This window comes from Diorhabda carinulata, chromosome 3, assembly GCF_026250575.1.
Source record: "Diorhabda carinulata isolate Delta chromosome 3, icDioCari1.1, whole genome shotgun sequence".
In the NCBI taxonomy this organism is placed as follows: Eukaryota; Metazoa; Arthropoda; class Insecta; order Coleoptera; family Chrysomelidae; genus Diorhabda; species Diorhabda carinulata.
Genome location: NC_079462.1, coordinates 382,218 through 396,792, shown reverse-complemented (window position 1 = coordinate 396,792; position 14,575 = coordinate 382,218). Strand labels below are relative to the sequence as shown.

The 14,575-nt window shown below is 29.6% G+C and overlaps 1 protein-coding gene across 1 annotated transcript; it reads right to left on the bottom strand.

Annotated features, from left to right (window-relative positions):
• Positions 1 to 220: 220 nt before the first annotated feature.
• Positions 221 to 14,396, bottom strand: LOC130891894 (lysosomal aspartic protease-like). Its single transcript, XM_057796967.1, has 8 exons — positions 14,222 to 14,396; positions 13,786 to 13,921; positions 13,606 to 13,729; positions 11,317 to 11,435; positions 11,042 to 11,241; positions 10,749 to 10,980; positions 10,552 to 10,683; positions 221 to 609 (listed from the first exon to the last, which is right to left on the bottom strand). The coding sequence occupies exons 1-8, from the start codon at positions 14,284 to 14,286 to the stop codon at positions 448 to 450; spliced, it is 1,170 nt and encodes a 389-aa protein (XP_057652950.1). The 5' UTR covers positions 14,287 to 14,396; the 3' UTR covers positions 221 to 447.
• Between the last annotated feature and the right edge of the window lie 179 nt (positions 14,397 to 14,575).

The window sequence follows — 14,575 nt, the reverse complement described above, 5'->3', positions numbered from 1 at the left end:
CCCTGGATCTAGGGAAATTTTTGTTTTTATCGAAAATCGTGCGACAGAGTTTTCCCTTATTAAAAAAATTATCATACGGAGATTTACGTTGTTGCCGTATGTAATTTTGTCCCTAACAAAGTTCATACGCGAAGATACGGAAGTTGCGGTGTTGCCGAACGTTGTTTCTTCTCCGAAAAAACTAGGGGAAACGGAAAATTTGATATAAAAAAATCTTAGATAAATTGAAATCTATTTATTAGCATCAATCAGTAACAATGTTTTACAATTAAAATAATGCGGGATATAATTATCGAATACACCCCCGTATAATAGAAATATGTCATGTCCGGGGCTCGTCATCGTGTGAACTCGCCCTAATAAAATGAACGATAAAAAAAAAATTATAAAAGCTGCCCGATAAAAACAAAAAAAAAAACAGAACAACTCAAATTTTTCGGGATAAAATTAAACGGTTTCGGCGAATCCGACACGGTTATTACCCATATCGAATTCCGTGTAATATTTCCCTATAAAAACGTCCCCCAAAATCCATAAAGGTCCGTTCGGTGGTGGTATATCGATACCCATGAAACCAGAAAGGCAGACCGTCTTACCGAATTGGGCGATCTGGAAATTAAATCGAAAATCTCCTCAAAATAAAAATAAAAAACCAACCGACTTCGAGTAAATCCGTATTTTATTGATCACAAGAAAGCAATTAACATAGTTCTATAAGTTGTATCATCGAGAATCGTTTAGTTGTAAATTCATTGCCTTTTTGCGGCTTGGACAGTGTTAAAAGCTTTTTTAAGATCAAAAACTGATCATTCAGATGAGATTTCATCATATTTTGAGGTTTGATAGCAAAATAATTCAAATAAAAAGTGAAAAATCTACAACAACAGTGTTAAAAGCTTTATATGAACCCAAGAATAGGAATATCATGATTTTTTTGGATTTATTGGTATGATGTTCGCTTATTCATCCCAAAATATTGTTTTATACACTTAATTCCAATTTATATAATGAAAAATGAGACAAAACAGTGTTAAAAGCCTTCTTTAGGACCGAAAAGGAATGATTTAGTTGAATTTTCGTTATTTTTGGGTCCTTACAGGCGAAATATCAATTCATCTTCTCAAAAAACTGGCCTTTACCCACAATTTCAATGTATACAATAGAAAAAGTGATAAAAACAGTGTTAAAAGCGTTCCCAGAATCCAAAAATTGATAATATAATTGAAAGAACATTGTCTATTTGGACTGGGCGCTCTCTAATGGTAAAACAGTCTACTATTTACTGAAAAATCTCGCCTTTCATCCGTAAGTCTAATGTATGATTTAAAAAAAAAACAAAAACAGTGTTGAAAGCCTTCTTAGAGACCAAAAACTAATTATTCAGCTAAATTTTCGTTAGTTTTGGGTCCTTACAGGCGGAATATTCATTTACCTTGTCTTCTACCGATAATTCCAAATGTATAAGGTATAAAAAGTGACACAAACAATGTTAAAAGCCTTCCCAGAATCCAAAAAATGAAAAATTAATTAAAATAGCATCGCCCATTCGAACTGGGCGTCATCTATCGACAAAATAGTCCCTCAATTACTTAAAAAAACTTTTTTTACCCAAAATTTCAATTTCTATACATAAAAAACAATGTTAACAACGTTAAAAGCTTTCCTAGGATCCAAAAAGTGATAAATTACTTAAAATAGCATCGCCCATTCGAACTGGGCGTCCTCTATCGACAAAATAGTCCCTCAATTACTTAATAAAAACTTTTTTTACCCAAAATTTCAATTTCTATACATAAAAAACAATGTTAACAACGTTAAAAGCTTTCCTAGGATCCAAAAAGTGATAAATTACTTAAAATAGCATCGCCCATTCGAACTGGGCGTCCTCTATCGACAAAATAGTCCCTCAATTACTTAATAAAAACTTTTTTTATCCAAAATTTCAATTTCTATACATAAAAAACAATGTTAACAACGTTAAAAGCTTTCTTAGTATCGAAAAAGTGATAAATTACATAAAATAGCATCGCCCATTCGAACTGGGCGTCATCTATCGACAAAATAGTCCCTCAATTACTTAAAAAAACTTTTTTTACCCAAAATTTCAATTTCTATACATAAAAAACAATGTTAACAACGTTAAAAGCTTTCCTAGGATCCAAAAAGTGATAAATTACTTAAAATAGCATCGCCCATTCGAACTGGGCGTCCTCTATCGACAAAATAGTCCCTCAATTACTTAATAAAAACTTTTTTATCCAAAATTTCAATTTCTATACATAAAAAACAATGTTAACAACGTTAAAAGCTTTCTTAGTATCGAAAATGTGATAAATTACATAAAATAGCATCGCCCATTCGAACTGGGCGTCCTCTATCGACAAAATAGTCCCTCAATTACTTAAAAAAACTTTTTTTACCCAAAATTTCAATTTCTATACATAAAAAACAATGTTAACAACGTTAAAAGCTTTCCTAGGATCCAAAAAGTGATAAATTACTTAAAATAGCATCGCCCATTCGAACTGGGCGTCCTCTATCGACAAAATAGTCCCTCAATTACTTAATAAAAACTTTTTTATCCAAAATTTCAATTTCTATACATAAAAAACAATGTTAACAACGTTAAAAGCTTTCTTAGTATCGAAAAAGTGATAAATTACATAAAATAGCATCGCCCATTCGAACTGGGCGTCCTCTATCGACAAAATAGTCCCTCAATTACTTAATAAAAACTTTTTTTATCCAAAATTTCAATTTCTATACATAAAAAACAATGTTAACAACGTTAAAAGCTTTCTTAGTATCGAAAAAGTGATAAATTACATAAAATAGCATCGCCCATTCGAACTGGGCGTCCTCTATCGACAAAATAGTCCCTCAATTACTTAATAAAAACTTTTTTATCCAAAATTTCAATTTCTATACATAAAAAACAATGTTAACAACGTTAAAAGCTTTCTTAGTATCGAAAAAGTGATAAATTACATAAAATAGCATCGCCCATTCGAACTGGGCGTCCTCTATCGACAAAATAGTCCCTCAATTACTTAATAAAAACTTTTTTTATCCAAAATTTCAATTTCTATACATAAAAAACAATGTTAACAACGTTAAAAGCTTTCTTAGTATCGAAAAAGTGATAAATTACATAAAATAGCATCGCCCATTCGAACTGGGCGTCATCTATCGACAAAATAGTCCCTCAATTACTTAAAAAAACTTTTTTTACCCAAAATTTCAATTTCTATACATAAAAAACAATGTTAACAACGTTAAAAGCTTTCCTAGGATCCAAAAAGTGATAAATTACTTAAAATAGCATCGCCCATTCGAACTGGGCGTCCTCTATCGACAAAATAGTCCCTCAATTACTTAATAAAAACTTTTTTATCCAAAATTTCAATTTCTATACATAAAAAACAATGTTAACAACGTTAAAAGCTTTCTTAGTATCGAAAATGTGATAAATTACATAAAATAGCATCGCCCATTCGAACTGGGCGTCCTCTATCGACAAAATAGTCCCTCAATTACTTAAAAAAACTTTTTTTACCCAAAATTTCAATTTCTATACATAAAAAACAATGTTAACAACGTTAAAAGCTTTCCTAGGATCCAAAAAGTGATAAATTACTTAAAATAGCATCGCCCATTCGAACTGGGCGTCCTCTATCGACAAAATAGTCCCTCAATTACTTAATAAAAACTTTTTTTATCCAAAATTTCAATTTCTATACATAAAAAACAATGTTAACAACGTTAAAAGCTTTCCTAGGATCCAAAAAGTGATAAATTACTTAAAATAGCATCGCCCATTCGAACTGGGCGTCCTCTATCGACAAAATAGTCCCTCAATTACTTAATAAAAACTTTTTTTATCCAAAATTTCAATTTCTATACATAAAAAACAATGTTAACAACGTTAAAAGCTTTCCTAGGATCCAAAAAGTGATAAATTACTTAAAATAGCATCGCCCATTCGAACTGGGCGTCCTCTATCGACAAAATAGTCCCTCAATTACTTAATAAAAACTTTTTTATCCAAAATTTCAATTTCTATACATAAAAAACAATGTTAACAACGTTAAAAGCTTTCTTAGTATCGAAAAAGTGATAAATTACATAAAATAGCATCGCCCATTCGAACTGGGCGTCCTCTATCGACAAAATAGTCCCTCAATTACTTAATAAAAACTTTTTTTATCCAAAATTTCAATTTCTATACATAAAAAACAATGTTAACAACGTTAAAAGCTTTCCTAGGATCCAAAAAGTGATAAATTACTTAAAATAGCATCGCCCATTCGAACTGGGCGTCCTCTATCGACAAAATAGTCCCTCAATTACTTAATAAAAACTTTTTTTATCCAAAATTTCAATTTCTATACATAAAAAACAATGTTAACAACGTTAAAAGCTTTCCTAGGATCCAAAAAGTGATAAATTACTTAAAATAGCATCGCCCATTCGAACTGGGCGTCCTCTATCGACAAAATAGTCCCTCAATTACTTAATAAAAACTTTTTTATCCAAAATTTCAATTTCTATACATAAAAAACAATGTTAACAACGTTAAAAGCTTTCTTAGTATCGAAAATGTGATAAATTACATAAAATAGCATCGCCCATTCGAACTGGGCGTCCTCTATCGACAAAATAGTCCCTCAATTACTTAATAAAAACTTTTTTTATCCAAAATTTCAATTTCTATACATAAAAAACAATGTTAACAACGTTAAAAGCTTTCCTAGGATCCAAAAAGTGATAAATTACATAAAATAGCATCGCCCATTCGAACTGGGCGTCCTCTATCGACAAAATAGTCCCTCAATTACTTAATAAAAACTTTTTTTATCCAAAATTTCAATTTCTATACATAAAAAACAATGTTAACAACGTTAAAAGCTTTCTTAGTATCGAAAAAGTGATAAATTACATAAAATAGCATCGCCCATTCGAACTGGGCGTCCTCTATCGACAAAATAGTCCCTCAATTACTTAATAAAAACTTTTTTATCCAAAATTTCAATTTCTATACATAAAAAACAATGTTAACAACGTTAAAAGCTTTCTTAGTATCGAAAAAGTGATAAATTACATAAAATAGCATCGCCCATTCGAACTGGGCGTCCTCTATCGACAAAATAGTCCCTCAATTACTTAATAAAAACTTTTTTTATCCAAAATTTCAATTTCTATACATAAAAAACAATGTTAACAACGTTAAAAGCTTTCCTAGGATCCAAAAAGTGATAAATTACTTAAAATAGCATCGCCCATTCGAACTGGGCGTCCTCTATCGACAAAATAGTCCCTCAATTACTTAATAAAAACTTTTTTTATCCAAAATTTCAATTTCTATACATAAAAAACAATGTTAACAACGTTAAAAGCTTTCCTAGGATCCAAAAAGTGATAAATTACTTAAAATAGCATCGCCCATTCGAACTGGGCGTCCTCTATCGACAAAATAGTCCCTCAATTACTTAATAAAAACTTTTTTTATCCAAAATTTCAATTTCTATACATAAAAAACAATGTTAACAACGTTAAAAGCTTTCCTAGGATCCAAAAAGTGATAAATTACTTAAAATAGCATCGCCCATTCGAACTGGGCGTCCTCTATCGACAAAATAGTCCCTCAATTACTTAATAAAAACTTTTTTATCCAAAATTTCAATTTCTATACATAAAAAACAATGTTAACAACGTTAAAAGCTTTCTTAGTATCGAAAAAGTGATAAATTACATAAAATAGCATCGCCCATTCGAACTGGGCGTCCTCTATCGACAAAATAGTCCCTCAATTACTTAATAAAAACTTTTTTTATCCAAAATTTCAATTTCTATACATAAAAAACAATGTTAACAACGTTAAAAGCTTTCCTAGGATCCAAAAAGTGATAAATTACTTAAAATAGCATCGCCCATTCGAACTGGGCGTCCTCTATCGACAAAATAGTCCCTCAATTACTTAATAAAAACTTTTTTTATCCAAAATTTCAATTTCTATACATAAAAAACAATGTTAACAACGTTAAAAGCTTTCTTAGTATCGAAAAAGTGATAAATTACATAAAATAGCATCGCCCATTCGAACTGGGCGCCCTCTATCGACAAAATAGTCCCTCAATTACTTAATAAAAACTTTTTTATCCAAAATTTCAATTTCTATACATAAAAAACAATGTTAACAACGTTAAAAGCTTTCCTAGGATCCAAAAAGTGATAAATTACTTAAAATAGCATCGCCCATTCGAACTGGGCGTCCTCTATCGACAAAATAGTCCCTCAATTACTTAATAAAAACTTTTTTTATCCAAAATTTCAATTTCTATACATAAAAAACAATGTTAACAACGTTAAAAGCTTTCCTAGGATCCAAAAAGTGATAAATTACTTAAAATAGCATCGCCCATTCGAACTGGGCGTCCTCTATCGACAAAATAGTCCCTCAATTACTTAATAAAAACTTTTTTATCCAAAATTTCAATTTCTATACATAAAAAACAATGTTAACAACGTTAAAAGCTTTCTTAGTATCGAAAAAGTGATAAATTACATAAAATAGCATCGCCCATTCGAACTGGGCGTCCTCTATCGACAAAATAGTCCCTCAATTACTTAATAAAAACTTTTTTTATCCAAAATTTCAATTTCTATACATAAAAAACAATGTTAACAACGTTAAAAGCTTTCCTAGGATCCAAAAAGTGATAAATTACTTAAAATAGCATCGCCCATTCGAACTGGGCGTCCTCTATCGACAAAATAGTCCCTCAATTACTTAATAAAAACTTTTTTTATCCAAAATTTCAATTTCTATACATAAAAAACAATGTTAACAACGTTAAAAGCTTTCTTAGTATCGAAAAAGTGATAAATTACATAAAATAGCATCGCCCATTCGAACTGGGCGCCCTCTATCGACAAAATAGTCCCTCAATTACTTAATAAAAACTTTTTTATCCAAAATTTCAATTTCTATACATAAAAAACAATGTTAACAACGTTAAAAGCTTTCTTAGTATCGAAAAAGTGATAAATTACATAAAATAGCATCGCCCATTCGAACTGGGCGTCCTCTATCGACAAAATAGTCCCTCAATTACTTAATAAAAACTTTTTTTATCCAAAATTTCAATTTCTATACATAAAAAACAATGTTAACAACGTTAAAAGCTTTCCTAGGATCCAAAAAGTGATAAATTACTTAAAATAGCATCGCCCATTCGAACTGGGCGTCCTCTATCGACAAAATAGTCCCTCAATTACTTAATAAAAACTTTTTTATCCAAAATTTCAATTTCTATACATAAAAAACAATGTTAACAACGTTAAAAGCTTTCTTAGTATCGAAAATGTGATAAATTACATAAAATAGCATCGCCCATTCGAACTGGGCGTCCTCTATCGACAAAATAGTCCCTCAATTACTTAATAAAAACTTTTTTTATCCAAAATTTCAATTTCTATACATAAAAAACAATGTTAACAACGTTAAAAGCTTTCCTAGGATCCAAAAAGTGATAAATTACATAAAATAGCATCGCCCATTCGAACTGGGCGTCCTCTATCGACAAAATAGTCCCTCAATTACTTAATAAAAACTTTTTTTATCCAAAATTTCAATTTCTATACATAAAAAACAATGTTAACAACGTTAAAAGCTTTCTTAGTATCGAAAAAGTGATAAATTACATAAAATAGCATCGCCCATTCGAACTGGGCGTCCTCTATCGACAAAATAGTCCCTCAATTACTTAATAAAAACTTTTTTATCCAAAATTTCAATTTCTATACATAAAAAACAATGTTAACAACGTTAAAAGCTTTCTTAGTATCGAAAAAGTGATAAATTACATAAAATAGCATCGCCCATTCGAACTGGGCGTCCTCTATCGACAAAATAGTCCCTCAATTACTTAATAAAAACTTTTTTTATCCAAAATTTCAATTTCTATACATAAAAAACAATGTTAACAACGTTAAAAGCTTTCCTAGGATCCAAAAAGTGATAAATTACATAAAATAGCATCGCCCATTCGAACTGGGCGTCCTCTATCGACAAAATAGTCCCTCAATTACTTAATAAAAACTTTTTTTATCCAAAATTTCAATTTCTATACATAAAAAACAATGTTAACAACGTTAAAAGCTTTCCTAGGATCCAAAAAGTGATAAATTACATAAAATAGCATCGCCCATTCGAACTGGGCGTCCTCTATCGACAAAATAGTCCCTCAATTACTTAATAAAAACTTTTTTTATCCAAAATTTCAATTTCTATACATAAAAAACAATGTTAACAACGTTAAAAGCTTTCTTAGTATCGAAAAAGTGATAAATTACATAAAATAGCATCGCCCATTCGAACTGGGCGTCCTCTATCGACAAAATAGTCCCTCAATTACTTAATAAAAACTTTTTTATCCAAAATTTCAATTTCTATACATAAAAAACAATGTTAACAACGTTAAAAGCTTTCTTAGTATCGAAAAAGTGATAAATTACATAAAATAGCATCGCCCATTCGAACTGGGCGTCCTCTATCGACAAAATAGTCCCTCAATTACTTAATAAAAACTTTTTTTATCCAAAATTTCAATTTCTATACATAAAAAACAATGTTAACAACGTTAAAAGCTTTCCTAGGATCCAAAAAGTGATAAATTACTTAAAATAGCATCGCCCATTCGAACTGGGCGTCCTCTATCGACAAAATAGTCCCTCAATTACTTAATAAAAACTTTTTTATCCAAAATTTCAATTTCTATACATAAAAAACAATGTTAACAACGTTAAAAGCTTTCTTAGTATCGAAAAAGTGATAAATTACATAAAATAGCATCGCCCATTCGAACTGGGCGTCCTCTATCGACAAAATAGTCCCTCAATTACTTAATAAAAACTTTTTTTATCCAAAATTTCAATTTCTATACATAAAAAACAATGTTAACAACGTTAAAAGCTTTCCTAGGATCCAAAAAGTGATAAATTACATAAAATAGCATCGCCCATTCGAACTGGGCGTCCTCTATCGACAAAATAGTCCCTCAATTACTTAATAAAAACTTTTTTTATCCAAAATTTCAATTTCTATACATAAAAAACAATGTTAACAACGTTAAAAGCTTTCCTAGGATCCAAAAAGTGATAAATTACATAAAATAGCATCGCCCATTCGAACTGGGCGTCCTCTATCGACAAAATAGTCCCTCAATTACTTAATAAAAACTTTTTTTATCCAAAATTTCAATTTCTATACATAAAAAACAATGTTAACAACGTTAAAAGCTTTCTTAGTATCGAAAAAGTGATAAATTACATAAAATAGCATCGCCCATTCGAACTGGGCGTCCTCTATCGACAAAATAGTCCCTCAATTACTTAATAAAAACTTTTTTTATCCAAAATTTCAATTTCTATACATAAAAAACAATGTTAACAACGTTAAAAGCTTTCCTAGGATCCAAAAAGTGATAAATTACTTAAAATAGCATCGCCCATTCGAACTGGGCGTCCTCTATCGACAAAATAGTCCCTCAATTACTTAATAAAAACTTTTTTATCCAAAATTTCAATTTCTATACATAAAAAACAATGTTAACAACGTTAAAAGCTTTCTTAGTATCGAAAAAGTGATAAATTACATAAAATAGCATCGCCCATTCGAACTGGGCGTCCTCTATCGACAAAATAGTCCCTCAATTACTTAATAAAAACTTTTTTTATCCAAAATTTCAATTTCTATACATAAAAAACAATGTTAACAACGTTAAAAGCTTTCCTAGGATCCAAAAAGTGATAAATTACATAAAATAGCATCGCCCATTCGAACTGGGCGTCCTCTATCGACAAAATAGTCCCTCAATTACTTAATAAAAACTTTTTTTATCCAAAATTTCAATTTCTATACATAAAAAACAATGTTAACAACGTTAAAAGCTTTCCTAGGATCCAAAAAGTGATAAATTACATAAAATAGCATCGCCCATTCGAACTGGGCGTCCTCTATCGACAAAATAGTCCCTCAATTACTTAATAAAAACTTTTTTTATCCAAAATTTCAATTTCTATACATAAAAAACAATGTTAACAACGTTAAAAGCTTTCTTAGTATCGAAAAAGTGATAAATTACATAAAATAGCATCGCCCATTCGAACTGGGCGTCCTCTATCGACAAAATAGTCCCTCAATTACTTAATAAAAACTTTTTTATCCAAAATTTCAATTTCTATACATAAAAAACAATGTTAACAACGTTAAAAGCTTTCTTAGTATCGAAAAAGTGATAAATTACATAAAATAGCATCGCCCATTCGAACTGGGCGTCCTCTATCGACAAAATAGTCCCTCAATTACTTAATAAAAACTTTTTTTATCCAAAATTTCAATTTCTATACATAAAAAACAATGTTAACAACGTTAAAAGCTTTCCTAGGATCCAAAAAGTGATAAATTACTTAAAATAGCATCGCCCATTCGAACTGGGCGTCCTCTATCGACAAAATACACTGAAAAATCAAAAATAAAACTTTGCTTACCCTAAGTACGTAATCGCTACCTTCCAAAGTGAAATTTTTTCCCCCCAAAACGAAATCGATGGTCGGTAAATTTGGAATCAAATCGCAATCCACCATATATTCCCCGCCGGGAACGGGCGTACCACCTATAGCCTTATAAATAAACAAAAAAAAAACAAAATTACAACCCAATAAATCGAGTTTACGAAATTACGTACTTTGTTAATCGCGGTAATTTCTTTGGTGGGTCCCGCTATTAAACTGGTACCGGTATCGGCTATGGCTTGACAACCCTTCGAGCAAAAAGTAGATCCCCCCAATTTAACTTTGTCCATAAAAAATTGCCAATAAGCCTTACGGCTAACGGGCACGTAAGTAAAATCGCCTTTGTAATGAGCCGGATCTGAACCTCCGATGATAAGTTCGCCACCTTCTTTACCGTCCGGGTTCCTGTCAAACACACCTCGTATTACCGCAACGATATCATCGACGTTTCATTTGATTTATTTACCTGTTGAGGTAGAACGAAAATACCGGTTGGGATATCAAATTATTTTTGATCATGTTGTCGAAAACGGGCGTGACTCCGTCCACCGATATAGTGGAATAACCCATACCCAGGATGCCGTCGAATTTGGCGGCCACGAAAGCTACGCCCGGTTCGCTGACTGCTTCGGCGAAAGTTTGTCGTTTTATCTGGATGTTTCCGATCTGATACGATTTGGAAAGAAAAAAAAATGGGGGTTTTAGGATTTGTTCGATTGCGATCGCTTATTTATTACTCACGGAAACGACGTCCGTCGAGAGGAAACCGCTCAGGCTACCAGATCCGTACTGGATTGCGAATTTGGTGCCGTTTTGTTGATAAGTCGACGATTTAGACGAATCGTATTTATTATGAAGCACTGCAATTTATATTTAATAGTAAAATATCGAATTTATTGAAAATTATCACGAAAATGAATTTTATTTGGTTTAAAATAAATTTTTGTGGATGACAACAAAAAAAATTTGTTTTTAGTGCGATTAAAATGTTTATTTCTTAGTTAATTTTAGCCAAAATTGGATTTTTTGAGTTTAATTTTGTTAAAAATTGTGTTTTATCAGTTCGATTCGATTGGAAATTTACCTTTTTCAGTTAATTGTAGTCCAAATTTCACTTTTTTTATTTCAATTTTGTGAAAATGTGATTTTTTCAATTAATTATAGCCCAAAATTCACTTCTATAAATTTGTTTGACTCGAAAATGACTTTTTTCAGTTTAATTCGATTGGAAATTGGCTTTGTTCAGTTAATTTTGATAAAAAATGTACTTTCTTTAATTAAGTTCAGACAAAAGTGGATTTTTTCAATTAATTATAGCCCAAAATTCACTTCTGTAAATTTATTTGAGTCAAAAATGATTTTTTCCAGTTTATTTCGATTGAAAATTGGCTTTTTTCAGTTAATTTTGATAAAAAATTTACTTTTCTAAGCTAAGTTCAGTCAAAAGAGGCTTGTTTCAGATAATTCTAGTCCAAAATTCACTCTTTTGAGTTTAATTTTGTAAAAAATTGTGTTTCATCAATTTAATTCGATTGGAAATTGGACTTTTTCAGTTAATTTTGATAAAAAATGTACTTTCTTTAATTAAGTTTAGACAAAATTGGATTTTTTCAATTAATTATAGCCCAAAATTCACTTCTGTAAATTTATTTGAGTCAAAAATGATTTTTTCCAGTTTATTTCGATTGAAAATTGGCTTTTTTCAGTTAATTTTAATAAAAAATTCACTTTTCTAAGCTAAGTTCAGTCAAAAGAGGCTTGTTTCAGATAATTCTAGTCTAAAATTCACTCATTTGAGTTTAATTTTGTAAAAAATTGTCTTTCATCAGTTTAATTCGATTGGAAATTGGCCCTTTCCAGTTAATTATGATAAAAAATGTATTTTTTTTAGTTAAGTTTAAACAAAATTGGATTTTTTTCAATTAATTATAGCCAAAAATTGACTTCTGTAAATTTATTTGAGTCAAAAATGACATTTTTTAGTTTATTTCAATTGAAAATTGGCCCTTTTCAGTTAATTTTGATAAAAAATGTACTTTCTTTAGTCAAGTTTAGACAAAATTGGATTTTTTCAATTAATTATAGCCAAAAATTGACTTCTGTAAATTTATTTGAGTCAAAAATGACTTTTTCCAATTTATTTCCATTGAAAATTGCCTTTTTCCATTAATTTTTCTAAAAAATTCACTTTTCTAAGCTAATTTCAATCAAAAGAGGCTTGTTTCAGATAATTCTATTCCAAAATTCACTTTTTTGTGTTTAATTTTGTTAAAAATTGTGTTTTTTTAGTTATATCTATTGGAAAAATTGACCTTTTCCAGTTTATTTTCATCCAAAAACAGCTTTCCCAACTTAAAATTGAGCTTTTATCAGATTAAATTAGTACAAGCCAAATTTACCCTTTTTGTCAAATAAATTTTATCAGCTTTTCCAAGGGTAATTTCGTCAAAAAATATCCTTTTTTCGGTGTATTATGATCAAAATATGGTTTTTCTCATTTTGAATTGATCAAAAATGAAGTTTTCCAAGTTTATTTAAACAAAAATAACTTTTTACGGTGTATAATGGTCCAAAATAATTTTTTCCATTGTATATTGGTACAAAATAACTTTTTTCGGTGTATAATGGTCCAACATAACTTGTTTTCAGTGTATATTGGTCTAAACTAACTTTTTTCCGTGTATAGTGGTCCAAAATAACTTTTTTTCGAAATATTTTAGTCTCAAAATGTCTTTTCTGAGTTTACAGGTCAAAAAAGTTACCATGTAGAGTTAAAACTAAGCGTTATCATTAAAAATTATCAATATTTTGTAGACTACAAATATAGTTCATTATTTCTTGTTTTTCCAGCGTATTAATCAACAAATAATCATCGTACGATTAACAAAGGTCACATAAACAGTACATTTACAATTAATAAACATTTCTAATTATTTTTATCACGTTTAAATATTATAAAAACAATTTGTTATTCGAGCAATTATACACAGCAACAATAACATGAAGAATAAATTCAAAATATGTACTTACAGCAAGCAATATTAGTAAAACTACACTTTTTCGACGGTACCCATAAATTAGAGGAACCGGTATCAAATACAACTTTAAACGATTGCGGTGGGGTACCAATTTCAACAACTCCATAATATTGAGCCTAAAAAAAATTTTTTTTTAATTAAAAACTTCCCTACGAAGAGAAATACTACTCACATCTAAATAATTAGATAAAGGCTCGGGAATTGGACCACCTAAAGAACCACTATAGCGATTTAGTACCACACGACTAATCTCAGTATCTATTTCGTGGAAATGATTTCTAACAGATTGAAATTTGTGTAATGTTACACTAAAAAACAGATATTTAACTTAAACATACAAATAAGTCGAAAAAATTAAATATTGTAGCGTGTAAAGTTCATTTGATAAAGTGGCATCTACGACTTTGATTGATATAAATTAAGAAAACAAATAGATAGTTTCAACTTCAAATCTACTATCAAAAAAAAATTTTCGAATAAAATATTGATATTTTGAATAGTTTCAATAAAAAACAACAACTTAAACATATACACAAAACACAATTTATATCGAATGATTTTGTAATAATATTTATATAATAATACAAAGCTATATAATCTATAATTACCGATTTAAAGTACAATTAACTGTACAAATAGTACATATTAAAAGTAAAAAAATGTAATTTCGCATTTTACAAACGAAATAAAACCGGTATAACTCGCAAGACTTCACAAACAATAATGGCAATCGGAAATCAAAATCAAATTAAAACAGAAGGGGATGATTTGACAGTTTTCATTGGTTAAATCACCTGATAAAATATGAAACATGCGCAGTAACTTTCTATTTGAAAAACCTCAAATAATATAAAATAAAAAAAGCACCTACAATTATAATTTACGTATTAAATATTATTAAAAACATATTATATATTAATTCAAATGAAAATTTAATAATACTCGTGGTTTTATTTTATGAA